This window comes from Geospiza fortis, unplaced genomic scaffold (genome assembly GCF_000277835.1).
Source record: "Geospiza fortis unplaced genomic scaffold, GeoFor_1.0 scaffold121, whole genome shotgun sequence".
Classification (NCBI taxonomy): Eukaryota; Metazoa; Chordata; class Aves; order Passeriformes; family Thraupidae; genus Geospiza; species Geospiza fortis.
In genome coordinates, this window is record NW_005054346.1 from 2232391 (window position 1) to 2248757 (window position 16367).

The 16367-nt window shown below is 39.5% G+C and overlaps 1 protein-coding gene across 1 annotated transcript in view; it reads right to left on the reverse strand.

The window, feature by feature from the left end:
* The window catches only part of LOC115948080 (phosphatidylinositol 3,4,5-trisphosphate-dependent Rac exchanger 2 protein-like), a 49460-nt gene extending 35119 nt beyond the window's left edge, over window positions 1-14341 (reverse strand). The window contains exon 1 of the mRNA XM_031058646.1: window positions 14149-14341. Coding sequence (XP_030914506.1) covers window positions 14149-14289 — 141 coding nt within the window. The 5' untranslated portion in view covers window positions 14290-14341. The remainder of the gene's footprint in view (window positions 1-14148) is intronic.
* Window positions 14342-16367: the final 2026 nt, after the last annotated feature.

A 16367-nucleotide genomic window follows, 5' to 3' on the forward strand; every position in this document is an offset into this window, starting at 1 on the left:
TTTTATTAAAAAGTGAAATTAAAAGTTTTAGAAATAAATAGAAAAAAGTCAAAAATAGCAAAGCCAAAGTATTGTATTATCCCAGAGCTGTTTGGTATCTGGAAAACAACAGGAAAAGGACTGGAATAGCCATTACAGCCTTTACTGCCATGGTACATTAAGAAAGACAACAGCATACAAAGAACAAACATTTTAGACACAAAATAACATTTTGCCAAAGCCCTGTTTTACATCTAACAGTTCTCGCAGTCAAAAGCCAAATTGCACTTGGCAAGTAAATATGGGGAATTTTTCATTACAAAGATATGCAATATGCAAATGCATAATGGTTGTCATGGTGGTCATATTTTAATATTTTATTTTCTCTTACTGTAATAAGAATACCTCATTTGGTCCAAACACAAAGCTTTTTTATTAGCAAAATCTACAAGTGTAAAAATTGTTACTTTCTGTGCTGGATGCTGCTGTAATAGAGAGGAAAATTAATTAATCTGGTGTATTTCCAGTACACATTTCTCACAGGATGCCCAAATAAACTTCAATTGGTCCTTCATTTTTTTATCCTTCATGATACAGCAACTTCCAGCATCACTTGCTCACAAATACTGTATAGTAATCCACATAAAATCTGTTTAAATATCAGGACAACTGAGTATTTTATATAATACGGCATTGATAACCATTTTAAAGTGGCATTTTTACACCAAATCAATTTGACAGAGAAACAAGAGAATCTTTGTTAACTAATTCACCTGAAAATTTTGACTCGAACTCAAAAAAGTGTGTGAAGGAATCAAAAATATTTCTCAGTGAAGCAGTACCCTGCAAATTATTTTGGAAAACCTACGCTTTACTGGATTGTATGTGTTGAAAAGTGCATTACTAAACCAAATTTAAGAACTTAATGAGATTGAGTTTTAACTAGCAAACTTAATTGCTTAAAAATTGATAGTATAACAGATGAAAAACTACTGTAGCTATAAAGTCCAATTTTACTTTCTAAAGAAAAAAATTTTTTAACTTGAAAGAAGTTGCTCTTCTGAATGAAATTATGAAGTAATTCTACCAGTAGTACAGCTCCTGTTCAAATTTATCTTCATGTATTCCAATTAAAATAATATTTAATCATGGCTGATAGTCATCTCCCACAACTTGTGGGAATGTTCTATAACACAAGTACGTGAAATTTAAAGACACACAATCTCTTTGGAACTTACAGGCTGAATTTGACTAAAAAGATTTTCACAGTATTTTTGGAGGGCCAGTCAGAGTCTTCGTCTTTCCCTACCTATGGAAAACCATAGCTTATATTGTAGCAGTATCAGCATAATTTATCCTCACCTTCACATGAAAATGTCATCAGAGTATTTGCCAAGATGCTGATTTACCAGCCTTCCCCAGTTTTGTCCTGGCACAGCAGACTAAAAACAAAGCATGTTTCCTTTTTGCAGTTCAAATTCTTACTATTACGAAAAGCTTCCAAGTCTACTAAATTTATATTCTGCTCTGCTTTCCTTTTGAGGATATCAGCCAGGCCCAACCTTTATTTCATCACCTATCTAGAACTATTCTAAACACAGCATAATGTATCTGAGTGTTTATAAAGAGGCAACGTGAAGCACTCCCTGCTGTCAATTTGCTATTTCTAAGTGCAAATACTGAGATGTAATTGAGACTGATAGAACTGATGGCAAAATGCCTTAAAACATTTAAGAGAGAAGTACTGAGTTTCAAGAGAGATGACAGCATCTTCATACAGTAATGACAATCAGTTCTCTGTGCAGCCACAGCGGGAATGAAGATCTTCCTTGGTAAGGGTTGAAGACCACTTCAATATCTGCAGAAAACAGGAAACTTTCCTTGCCATTGTTTCTGTCTGGTCTGACTATTCTAACAGTTCAGTACAACTAAACATGGGAAAAAGTCCCTTTATTTCCTGTGAGGACAACCTTGTAGCATATGGGAAGAAATTAACACGCTCATACAGAATATAACTGCCAACTTCCAGGCATTATTCTTAATAAACAGGATCTCATGCAGTGTCAAAGAGATAAATGAACCCTTAGGTAAATGAAAAGTTATTGCTATCAGCTCTTCACTCTTCTGCCCCTGCCCACATAAAGAATCCTTCCAGGTATATTACAAGATATTTAAATGTGGTCTACAACCAATTAATTTAGTAACTTCCATTCATTATTTTCAGTATTATTATTAATGGTGTTTATGTGTTATTCTGTGTAACTGAATTACAGAACCAACATCTTAATAGAAAATGAACCTTTCCACTTATAGAAAACAACAGATACAATCCTTCTACTTAATATATCTCCACTGTAACTCTAAGCCACAGAAAGATCTCAGCTCTGCCAAAAATATTTCCAACATTATGGAAGCAATCTACAACTCAGCACTTTTGAAATGTTCAATCAGTCACACCCTTCTGAAAACCTGGACGTCTCTTTTACTGATAAAAGAGATTAACTAAAGACAGCTCACATGCTGCTCTTGCCAATAAAAAATTCTCAAGTATCTCTTGATAATTATTAAAATTTCATATTTTATCATAAAAGCAAATTAGCACACAATAATCAAATTCAAAGATAACAGTATTTTCACACCTCAAGCTGACTGTATTTGAAGATGTCTAAGAAACACTGCACTTGTACTGCTCCACACTCACAGCAAACATCCAACAACACAGTTAACTTCTGGGACCATGAGCAGCATCTAATTTGACACTGCAAAAGCCAGGGATGCCTGCCTTTTTAACACACATACTACAGTATGAGGAAATCTCATCACATACTTGCCATGTTTCAAAGGGGATTTTTGTGCAAGTTTTCATTTTTAGAACTAATTTTAGTAACCCTTTCCTCTTCCATTTCAACCTTGCTAGTGTATTTTTCCTTTATATTTTCTCCCCGCTATTTCCAGAGCACAGAAATGTAATCTCAGAACTCTTACTGTTCCTATTTATTCCTGGTTGGCTACTTAATCCTTCACTGAGATCTCTTTCTAGATCTTTTCCCCATTCACACAGCAAAACAGAATTGTAAGAAAAAGCAAATGGCAGCTGCAAGTCATACTTCAAGAATCTTGCTCAATCTCTAAAAATACCACTTTTGATATTTAAAGGTAAGTAAAGAGGTAAAAAGGGTCTAAGTAAGGTGCTAACTACACATTGCAGAAGGATAAACAGAATTCTAACATCTTTCAGTCAAGAAAGATGTTATTATGACAAGTATGAGGTGCTGAATAATGACAAGAAAAGTCATAATTCAGTACCTCAAACATCTATCACACACATTTGGGGATGTTAGTTTTTGCCCTCTGAAAACTGCAAAAGACTTAGAATGAAACTAGGCAGAAGATCAAGGATACCAACACCAGAAGAATTCATTACAAAGGAATTTGAAAGATGATTGAAAGTATGAAAGGGGTTTCATAAAAAGAATAATTAGATTGCCAATGAGAAAAATAGTGATGTAAGTACTTAGCACATTTTTGAGACAGGATATTTAAAATGTGCAAAAGGAATTCTTTTATGAATGGGACACGCATTCACAAGTTACAGATGCCAAAAAAATACACAAATACAAAAATAAAGTAATCAAACTCAGAAATCACTTAGTTTGCAACAAGGTACTACACCTACACTCTTCAGGAGAGACAGCCCGCAGTCACGAAGCACAGACTCCCTAAGTAATGCTACTACTTACAATTACTAAAAAAAACTACTGTGTGTTGTAGTTTAGCAATGGTATTCCCCAGTTTAGTGCTCCCACTGAAACCACACATCACTGACTACTGACTCGCTCAGCCCCTGCTCCCCCCTCCCCTTGTGGTGGGCTGGAGAGGAAAATTTGAGGCACAAAAGGTAAAGATCACAGGTTGAGATAAGAACAATGTACTGGAAATAGCAATAAGATAAGAAAATTAACAGTAACAGCAACATCACTAATGGCAGAGGGCGCAAGAAAGAGGCAAACGATTCAGATGGGAACAGCAGTACCTGACCACTGCCTCCACCAGGCTACCCTGACAAGAATGGACCCCTTTATCCCCAAGAGATTCCCTTTTCTCCTCTCCCACTGATGATTTGAGATGGCACAGAATAATCTCCATGTCCTAGTCATGCCTCCTCCTGTCTGCTGCAAAAATTAACCCTGTCCTGGCCAGAATCAGGGCAGTGGGCTAGACCTTTTATGAAATCTGTCACAGCAATTCACAGATTCCTTCCAGACCGTCTCATTTTAAGCCTTGATCATATTCTGCAAGTTCATTTTTAAGTAGTATTTTATCATACCTTTCATGAACAAAAAGCAACAGACACTAGAAGGAAGGAAGCAGCTCTCATTAGAAATGTAGGGTGCCCATTTTTACAAAGGCGTTCTTTGAATCAGGACTTATTTATTGCCTTCCTGCTTCCTATGGCTTCTGCAAAATAGCTCTCCCTCCCAGACAACAAAAAGATAAATACAAACTCTTCAGCCACAAACATCTTACAAGTGACACAACACTAACTCCACAGGTGTGTGCCACTTTTTTCCCTCCACCTTGTCAGGCTGCGGTATCATTTTAAGGAAAGTGGTGCTTATACACTGCAGAGCTTCAGGCACTGCCACATCTGTTTAAGCCTCAAATGCCTCTGTGACTCTTAGAGCAAAGACCACACTCACACTACACAGAGGATATTGTCTCAAAGCATTCAATTGCATGCTATTTTTTCTAGGAATACAGATACCTTACCCAAAGATTTTAAGGATATGGAGTAACTTAGCACACACTAAGAAATAAAATGAAGAGGTTTTCCAGCCTTGTTGCACAAATTCATAGCATCCCAGACATCAATCACTCTGTCACAACATATTTGATTTAGACAAAGAGACTGGGATTGTTAAGTCAAAACATAGGAACACATTCATCCCTCACTCTAGGACTCCTTTTAAAAAGCCTTGGAAAATTAAAAATTTATTTCATAGATCAAATTATGAAATATGGTTTTAATGTAAATTCACCATCATATTAATTGATACTGGTCACTTGCTCTAGTTATTATAATAGGCAGATTTAGAAAGTAAACATGCCAATACATATAATGTTTTGAACATTCAGGCACAAGCATCAGCTGCCACAGACAAATGTCATTTTGAAGTGAGAATTCATATAAAACTTGCCTAGGAAGGTCAAGGATTAGATTATTTATTCTGCTTCACTCATCAAGATATTATCAATTTGTCAAGGGGCCTGCATCATACACATTACACTGAAATAAAGAAAGCCACCTTACTACAATGTATTACTGGTTTTTTTCCAGTATTCACTTCAGTTCTATCTGTTTCTCCTACACATTCCCTTCATGTTCTTCAGCCTTGAACTTGAAAGCTCATCAGGGATGCCAGATGACTCGACAGTCAGACTGCCAAAAGCACAATGGACAATCTGGAGGTCTCATGGGGTCTAAAATAAGTGTCAACCAACCCCTAATTTCTCAGTCCTGTCCCTACAACAGGATTGTAGGGACAAATTCAACTGTGAGCAGCCTATGAGACAATCCCAGGAGCAATCAAGCTTGCACAAAATGAAGCTGGCTTTGAACAGTTGTCCTTGCAGCTTCTCAGACATTTTAAGTAGACAACTATTCTTTTAGCATCAATTATATATGAAGGGAAAAGATTGCTTCGCTGTCAGAGTGGTGAACTGGGAATCAAGACATCAGATTACATTTCTGGCTCTGGCACAAACTTCCACAGGGAGCCAAAAATCAAGATCTAAGTTTCCCATTTGTAGAACTACACAGGTTTGATTTATTAATGAAAGCAATGCACTAAGGCATCTCTGAATAGAAAATAGAACAAAAGTGCCAGATTATCTGTTTCCTGAGCAAAAATAATACAGTTGAATTTTTTTTAAAAACCCAAAACTATGTACCTGAGTTTTCTCTTGAATTTTGAATAATTGCTTGCTGAACAGTACAATCTGCACTGCAGTTTCAGAGTATAAAGGAAATAAAGCAGAGATGCAACCCTGAAAATTCTGTTCTCCTGAAACTGGCTGAAACTTCAAGGCGGTCAGCCTCTTTTTCTGTCACAGCAATAAATCGCAAAGTGATGAGTCATGGAGGTTGGAAAGGAGGTCATCTAGCCCAATTGCTTGAACAGAGTAGTGTCAACTAGAACAGGTAGTCCAGTCTTGCCTAGATGACCTTTAAGCAAAATTTTTTAAAAGCCTCTGAGCAACTTATACCAGTTTTTGACCAGTTTTATTGTAAGCTGTCGTAGACATCCTTTTCACTAAAATCCTTTCTTTAGGATTTTTCCTTCTGGGAAGCTGAGGCCCCAGAAACAAGATGTAAACAATAGATTGTCTGCTGCTGTGGAATGCAACAGGTGGGTCTGTGATTGGTCTCCTGGGGAAGTTTTGGTTCAGTGACCAATCACAGCAGAGCTGGCTTGCGGAGTCTGTCAAGGCCAGCTTGTGTGTTATCATTCTTTACTTTCTATTCTTAGGTAGCTAGCAGCTTCTGGAAACTCTCCTTTTCTTTTTCTTTTTAGTATAGTTAAAATAGATGTTTATATCATAACTTAATAAATCAAGCCTTCTGATCATGGAGCCCATCTCGTCTCTTCCTTCACCCCGAAAACCTTGTGGCCAACCGGCGACAGTAAGCTATATTTTTTCCCTTCACACCGCATTGGAGTTCCCATCTTCCATGGTCTCTCCTTCTTCCACTGTGCACCTTGCCCACAGCTATCCATCAGGGAGTTGTAGACAACAATAAAAATTCCACCTAACCTTCTCAAGGCCAAAGATCCCTTGCGCTCTCAGCCTCTTTGCAGCAATATGGTCCCGGCCCCTCCTCACCTTGTGGGTCAGCACCAGACTTGTGTCAGTAGGTAAAACTATTTCCTCAATTAGGGAGCCAAAAATTTCACTCTCAGAAGCCTCACAGATGTAGAGCAGAGGGTAAAGAGTCACCTCCCCTCACCTGCTGGCAACAGCCTTGCTAGAACAGTCCCAGGATGCTGATTCTTTTCTGCACTGCAAGGGTGCAGTGCTGACTCACATTCCACTTCTCACCCAGAAGTACTCCCAGAGTAACCTCTGTAAAGCTGCTTTCTAGCCCTCAGCCTGTACAGGTGAACAGGGTCATTCCACCCCAGGAACAGGACTCTACCACTAAAACACATCACCCAGCACCAGATTCAGACACCTCCTGAACACCTCCAGGAGTGGTGACTCCACTTCGCTATCTTCATCCCTTCCTTCCTCCTGAGTAGCCAATTCGACACCAACCCACATGTTTACCAAAGACAGCAATAATCCTCCTCAATCTCAAACTGAAAACTGAATCAATATACACATAGTTGAGTCCTAATGCAAAAACAGTTAGATAAAATTTCTGAAAAAGTGTATGCACGAGTATGTGAGTACAAGAAGTTCTTCAAGACCCCTGTATAAAAAGGTAAAGTCTTAAATAAAATTCATTACCTTGCTCAAGCCTGTATTTCATTCATGAGAAATCCAATTCCTTTCCAAACAGGGACATGTACTTTACTTAGAGATACATGGTTATAGCCTCATACGGATTAGCAAATCATTCCAACCAGTATCTCAGGTCAACTACAGCCAGATTGGATTTATTTTGGCCAAAGGACAGTTCCTTTTGGTTTCCAATGCAAAGAACTTTTCAATTTCTCACATGTTGTAATACTGTTACAATGACTTCAACCTTGTCTAATTGACAAAATTGCTCTGCACGCTAACTTTACCAAATAAATACAAACCAACCATGGAATGCCTGGTTTTAAAGCTCAGTGTTCATAAAATGGTGACAAAAATTACTGCAAAAGGGGGTTTCAAAATATGTCTCCATAAATATTTGAAAATGTTGTCATTATATTGCAAAGGTTTCACATTGTTGTCTCCTTAGTGCAAGAGTTTCACACCTCCCTGATGTTTCTCGTAGGCACCTCCTCTAGGCACTGACTCTTCCATCTTCTCACAGCAGCCAACTGACTCCAGTTCCCCTCAACCAACCAATCCACTCTTTTATAACACTCTTCTTATTGGCTACAGCTGTGGCCTGTTAAAGGCAGGCCTGCTCCTAATCTTTAATAATTAACCCAGCTGCAACTCTTTAGGGGATCAGATAACTTTCTATACTACCTTTATTTACTTATATTCTGTCCCCCTACATGAAATCTCTGCAAACAGCATGTTACTCAACAGCATTAGGCTGCATGGAATAACTTAAACCTGGACATTCTGATGGATGGTCCCCTTAGATGGTAGCCTCTTCTAAATTAGCAACTCACACTACAAATTTGTGAAATACATGTGTCAGGAGAGTTAGGACTGAGCTGTAAGGCAGTGCAAAGAAATAAGTGGAACACTGCAAATATTATTTATAAATACAGATAAATCATGAAGTTGTACAACATTTCTAAGCATATTATAGGCTTCAAAAGATTAAGTCTTAGTCTACAATAAGTCTTAAGAACAGATAAGTTTCATAAATGCTATGGAACAAAGATGTCTCCTTTCAGTATTCTAAACTTTTCACTGAACAGCTCAACAAACCACCTTTCTTCCCAAAGAAGAGTTTTTCACAATACAATCTAAGTGCATCTGAGAGCAGTAGGAGGAAATACATTGAAAAGTATGAAACATTTGTCATTGTCTAGCATAAATCCCTCCAATTCCAAACAAGATAAGATATACACTTGAAAACTCTTCGGAAAAAACTCTGCTTTTTGCCATTGTCCTACATTGCATGAATTCTGCGCTCACCTAGTAAAAACACTCACATGAAAAAAAAAAATCTTTCTTGCTAATCCACTCCATCAAGCAGAGTGTTCAACCTTGGGGCAGGTGTTACAAAGAAATAAACAGCTTTTAAGCAGTTACTCTTACTCTGATAGGGACCACAGGTGGTGCCATGGATACAGACAAGCAAAGTCAAATAAAAATAGAATGCCACACTCACATTTTTTGTTAACACTTCAGCAAGTTAAAAACAGAAATTGGAAGTGAATGGAAAAGATATTGACTTTCTATGGTAATTGTGTTTGCACTTCCTTTTGACTTTTTATGATGAAGTAGCCATAGAATGTTGTTTTTCTTTTCCAGAATAGAAAGGAAATCACATAACCTTATCAAAAAATGCAGCCAGCTAAAACCCTTCCCTTCCATTCATATAAATCCCTTTTATAAAATATAAATGCAATTATGAAAAGCACATGAAGCCACTAATCATCGCTGTAATTGAGATATATACATAACATATTCAGTGAGTGGGACTACATGATCCTTATGGGACCCTTCCAATTTAAGGTATTCTGTGATATATACACACATGCACACAAAAACAACATACACAGACACACTGTTTTTGTATCAAACCACAGCCATAAAACATCATTTATAAGTTGTTCTTTTTTGTGGAAAGCCCAACATCTAACTTTATTATATAGCATAACTATTTGAGTAGTTTTCATCCAGGACATAAATCCTCTATTGCCAGCCAGGGTTAGTAACGCTGAATTTAACTATAAAGGTTACCTGAAGTCTCAATTACTGTAATGACTTTTCCAAATAATTAGTCTGCTCAAAAATCAGAGAAATATTTATTGAGCCAAGAGAAAGGGAATTTTCAGCAGGGGAACACAGAAGCCGAGGAGTCACACAGACACTGAAAAGGCTGCACAACAAACCTTATAAACAATATCTCTTTATACCAATTGAAAAGCAAGGATTCGGCTTCCCTTAACCGGGCACATTTAAAGAGAACTAACTATTTTTTCACTTTAGTGCAAGCAGAAGATAGTACATTAGGTTCTAATAAAATCAAACTGATACTTGGGGGTTAACTGGCAGAAACATATATATTCACTGGGAGACTCTGTAAACCATACCGTACTCTACATAATAAACTAGGTTTGTTTTTTTGCCCCAGCTGCTTCAAGATCTAACCAGCCACCCCAGCTGAGGCCGTGGGGAAGGCTTTCAGGAGTGCCAACATCTGCTTCTATTCCCATCAACGTCAAATTTGTCAGAACACAAAACTGCGCCAGAGAAACAATCGCTGCCATAGGAAATTAAACTCTACTTCCATGGATATCCCCTGAAGTACCAAGTGTAGCGGATTGATTACATTTCCAATTTCTATTTCAAAATAAAGTTTCTTTCCAAAAAATACACATGTACATTTTAAATGTGTATATGCATATATGTACATGCATCCTAAAATTCTTTATGGCCTGGTTTACCTTAGTGGCCAGCCAATTAGTGTAAATCACAAACATAAAAACTAAGCCTTATACCGAGTAATAAGGTGACAAATTAAACTAGCCACTTTTTAGCAACTCTTTACAATTAAATACTTTTTAACGTCTCGTCAACTTCTGCCCACAGTTTTACTGGTCTCTTTACTACTGCTATGTTGAGGATTCAAGTGCATACCCTGATTACACAGCAAACGAAACCCCTCATGAAAACATTCAGCAAATTACAAAAAAAAATCCCAACTATTTTTTTGAAACTCTCATTAAAAAATCGTACGTTCCCCAGCATAAAATCACAGACCAAGGAATCTCAGAAAAGTTTATGCAGTTTTGCTCTAGTTAGCTAGTCACTGAATAGAATCATTAATGTTGGATAAGACCCCCAAGACCACCAGTAACCCAGCACTGCCATGTTCTCCACTAAACCATGTCCCCAGGTGCCATATCTGCATGTTTTTTGAACACCTCCAGGGATGGGAATTCCACCACTTCTCTGAGGAGCCTATTCCAATGCCTGAACACCCATCCAGTGAATCAATTTTTCCTAATATCCAATCCACACCTCCCCTAGCATAGCCTGGGGCCATTTCCTCTTGTCCTGCCACTTGTCAGCTGGGAAAAAGAAGACTGATTCTTACCTCACTACAGCTTCCTTTCAGGTACTTGTAAAGAGTGATAAAGCTTTCCCTCAGTCTCCTTTTCTCCAGGCTAATTGTGCTTAAAGGACAACATAGGAAATTTTCCTTATGTTTACACAGATCACTGTAAATATAGACATTTGGTCATTTGCTATAAAGAATGAAGGAGATAAGGTACATATTGAAAATGTCACAACTTTTTTTAAAGCATCTTTACCATAAGTACTCAAGGTAATTATTAATTATTTAGTCACATAGTTGGATGACATGGAATCATTTTATACAGTGCAAATATTCATCAACTATTGCTTTCTGCCCCCTCCAGAAAGTTCATTTTGATAAGAAAGAAAGATTTTCCTCTATTTTTGCAAGTAAGCCTTTTCTTTCATTGGAAAGCAAAGATTTTGCCACAGGAAAGTGGTATGATCACCAGCAAGAACATCCAGAAGCAGAAAAAGTCCAATTGCTAATTTAGCCAATAAAGTATCAACTGTTCATAACAGAAACTTAATATTGTAGCTTAATAAAAATAAAAACCTCCCTCTACAGATATAGTTTTAAAAGGTCTTTTAGTGTCTTAAGTAAATTCTTCCATCACTTATTACTTTTAAGAAATGCTAGAAGGAACAAAAACGCTGGTACTGCAATGACACTCTAAATGTTATAATGAAACATCTGAAGGAGAAGTATAAGCATTTATTCATAATTTCCTGTGCATGCCTCCTCCTTCCAACATTGCTGCAAATACTGGGTGACTTAAGTTTATCCACCTCACATATGTTTACACATCCCACTGCAATTGGCCCAAAATTGTTATTGCTCTGTATCACTGAAATCTCAACTACAGTTCATTACTGGAAGATTCAGGAGATACAAAAGAATCATATTAATACAACCAGACTTTTTCAGTCAGATTTGTTTTGTGATGAGTGCAGATGTAAAACAATATACTGTATTTACACAGCATAAAGCCAAAAAAGAAGAGGTGAATGAATTCACATGGGAATGACTACTCAGCTACTTCTATCTAATAAAGTCACATGTATATAAAATCTTCTGCTTTGCACCTTACAGTGTTACAGGCTTTTGACAGAACATACAAGCCAAGCTACTTCTCACTACACTGATAAGTGGAGGATGAGCAATCATAGAGTAGGAGGGAAAAAAAGACTTTAAATAACCAACCAGAAATCTGTTCTGAGCAATACTCTGTAATTACAACATAAACAAAAGAACCTAAATAAATCTAGCATATAGTAGGTATGTTTCCATTGTAGGGAAACCAGCAAAGCATTTCCCATGTTGACACAGACAGCAAGTCACTTCCTCCTTATAACCTCTTCATTCTCTAGCCACGCACAGGGCTTTTTTCATTTATCTAAGTGAATACCCTATTTCCTATTAACTACAGTGACAACTGCAGATACTCAGAGCAAACTCTTAGGAAGACTATAACTGGCTTCAGCATCTCAGTCATAAAGGAAAGGTGGTTTCCACCACAATGAGCTCCACTGACAACACTGAGATGACCTGGAAGTCCAACTGCTAACTTTGGCTGGAACATAAACCCCTCACTCAATGATGGGTTTGATGGCTTACGTAAAATCAGTGTCATGGTCTCCATACTGGCCCTAGTCCAGTGGCCCTCATAAATCCACCAACACAGCTGATCTCAACAGCAGTCTCAGCAGGTAGACCAAAGGAAAGCTCAGACGATGTTTCCTCAAACAAAACTGAGGTACAATCGGAGCATGTGGCATTTCTCTGTGAAGGATTTGCATCTCTGAACAGTCACTTGAACCCTGCCCACAATCGTTAATGAATCTGAAAAGTTGATGTAGAACCAAGTATTTAACACCAACCCTTCTCCCTTTGTCCACATGATTTATTTAGATCATCTTGATCCAAACTGCAAAAAGACTTATAACTGAATTCAGTGTCTGGATAGAACTTGAAACACTTACAGATTCTGATCCCTGGGAGAATTTGAGCACTTACTGCTTGAACTTAAATATGTCTAAAACCTTAGAATTCAAAATTAAAGATATTACAAACTCTTCAAATTTGCTGAAATCCAAGACTCTGGCACACACCAAGTTTGTGGGTTAAGGTAAAATATGGAAGAACATTGCCTTAGAATAGTTTTTTTTTAAAGTAGGTAAAACCTGACCATTAAATGGAAGCAAGTAAAATACTTGCACAGCCTCTTTTTCAAACATACATCCTAAACTTAAAAAAAAAGCAACCCAACACATTGGACCATTTACCATTTTTCATGGTGCTGCTGAGGATAAACATATGGAGAAAATAAGCTACTCTGTAGATCTTATTTCACTCCAATGTCTGTGCTTTTATTCTCCCTGTCACAGCCAACTTAAGAATTTCCTCTTTCATGGTAATAAGCAGAAAGTCCACAATTCTCAAGGCAGCAAGGCAGGAAGTTTGCAGTTGGAAGGATTTCCCCTCTTCAATGGGACAGGAGGAGAGAAATGTATGATGGGGCTACTGTGAATACTTTTGCAATCTGAAGCAGCTGATTTGAACATATTTATCATATCAGAGCCCTAAAGTGATGCTACCAAGATCAGGCACAAATGAACCACTGGCCACATCCGTTCTGCAATAATTTGTCCTTTTGGCTTTTTGAGTGAGAACTCCTGCCTTTCTGACTAGGGTATTACCCGGCACCAACAATCCTATCAACAGTGATAGTCAAATGTGGAAGGAAGCTCAAACTGTCACAACAGAGCTCAGCAGAACGCACCACCTTCCCAGCTGACCCCCTATCACAAGACGGGAGTGAATGCCACATGTGGCTTTAATGCCAAGCAGCTGCTGCACACCAGCACCCCCTCTGTCCTGCTCCCTCCCCCCTGCACCGCTGGGTTTCCAAGACTCTCGCAAGTAGTGGAATACCCTACGGCACCCTAAAATGAACACAAGCCCCAAAAGCCCGTTAGGTTTGGGGGAGCCCAAACCCATCGCCCCCCATCGGCTTCCACTCGCGGAGACGCGAGAGCATCAGTGCCAAAAGCGCGGCCGGGGGATGGGGGGGCGAGGCGGGGAGGGAGGAACGCAGGACCCCTCTTCGTCTATCTCCAAACCTGTTACTCTCCCTCCCTTTTAGGCAGAAGCTGGGGGTACAGCCCTTTCCCGCCGGGAGTCCCGGCTGGGGCGCTCCCCTGCCCCGCGGAGCGGCCGCGGGCCCCGGCGCCGCCGCTCACCGACACCAGGAACTCCAGCGTGCCCACGTAGTCCCGCTCCGTCTTCAGCAGCTCGTTGAGGACGCACACGCGTAAGCGAAGCTGCTTCTCCAAGTCCTTCCCGCTCTCCCCCTTGCCTTCCCCCTTGCTTTCTTCTGTCATGGTGCGGCGAGGAGGATCGGTGCTCCCAGCCCGGCGCCTTCCCCCGAGCGCCCCGGCGCTGCGCTGCGGACAAGGACAACAAAGACCCCGCCAAGTTACACAGCGGGGGGAAGGGGACACAGCCCGGAGGAAACGAGCGGTCACTGGTTCCCAGCTCGCCCTGCTAGCTGAGAGGTTGGAAAGCCTCCGCAGCAGCAGAGACTTGGACATTAATCAAAAGCTTTGTATCCATGTGACTCCAACCCCTTCCCCCCCTTCGCTAAATCTCAGGAAAAAGGAAAGGAAACAACTTCAGGGAGGATTGCGTGCCAGCTGCCTGTTTCACACACAAGCTGCGATCTCCAGTTTGAGGCTAATTGGAGTCCTCCAACAACAGAGTAAAAGAATTATAAAAATGTCCCAGCGAGCTGGCTGGCGAGGGAATCGGCAGTTGTTTTTGTTTTGATTTTATCATCAGCAAAGAGCCATTTCAACTTCCCCTTCCACACCTTCCCACGAGATGTATATTACAGCGTGTATTATAAATACGAGCTGTGATATTCTCCCGAACAAACATACAGAGCTAAGCTTGTACTGAGCAGGTACAGAGAAGTTCTTTGAAGATAGTGAGGGGGTTTAGGTTGGCTGGTTTGTTTTCTGAAACCAAGTGCTATAAACTCTCCAGGTTATACAGTTTTCCTATCTCCCGATCAGATTTGCATGATACATTAAAAGGATAAAAAATAATTCAGTAGGTATTTCAAACAGCCAACAAAAAGTATACAGCTACTTTAGGCGAGGGGAACTGATTTCTTGAAGACTGAAGTATGTCAGGACACTACCATGTGAATTTTAAGACCACTGATGAAAGCTGAAGTTTTCTCTGGCTAGCTCTTCGGCTTGTGAGTGGAAAGAAAATGCAGGTCTTGAAACTTACATATTCCATATCAACTATCTTTCTAAACCTGTAACATCCTAAAGGGACAGAATAAAAAGAAAACCTGAGTAAAACTCTTCTACAGCTGCAGAACAAGTTGAGGCAGTGAGAGGAGTCCTTTAGTAGGAGAGAATAAGCAAAGACATTTGTGTTCTGATAACTAGCCATCATCAGGCTGTCTGCCTCAGACATTTCTTGTGAAACAGAGGATACACTTCCCACAAGACATTTCCCAAAGAGCAGAGGAAAAAAAAAAAAGCCTATTTCTTTGAATGTGACCTACTTCCTTGCATCCTCGCCTTCCCAAACACAAACAGCTCCTGTGCATAAAGCCAAGGCAAGGAGCAGCGGTTTCTCAGGCAAATTCTGCCATATGTATCCTGCTCAGCCATTTATGCTTGTGCAGATAAGCCTGGAACTTGCCTGCTGACCTCAGCATAGCTCCTTCCTCGATATAGGGCTAGTCCATTTCAAAAACAGATCCTGCTTTTCATGAAAATCAAAACTCCACATTTTTTAGTACCTCATGGCACTGCTAAATTTGGTTTAAATGGACTGATGGGTTGAAAAGCCAAACACTGAAGCCTCTTTCTTTAGAGAGCCTGTTTAATATAGACAACCTGTCTGATGATTAACTCAAAACTTTTTCACCCTCTTGCTGGGCTTCATCAGTGAGACATTGTCCCGAAGTCCTGAGGTTCTGTGGCATCTGCCCTGATCCTATGGAGGAGATTTGGTGTTTCACAATTGCTTGCATTAGCATCAAGAAGGCTTCTTCTAATCACCCACAGAACCCCCTGATGAAGTTCTCAAGTGATAACCAGGAAAAAAGATCCAAAGCACTGGAGCAGAACATGCTATTGCTTTCCACTCCTAAATGCATGTGGGTGCCCTTCTTCAGGGGCGCCCTACCCTCAGTCATAGCCTAACACCTCAAACTTGTTAAATTTCCCATCAAAAAGCACCCTCTCGTTCTTTTAGGAGAGCAGAGATAACATTTCTGCATTTTTTTGGTTTCAGACATTCTCCTGTGGTCTCAGCTTCAGCTGTGTGCCATTGGTTGTCACAATCCCCATGCACACACCAAGGTGACAGCTAAAAAGAGGCAGGAGGAGCAGCTTAGTCTTTCTTTCCCATCATCTATAAAAGTAAAAAATAAAGA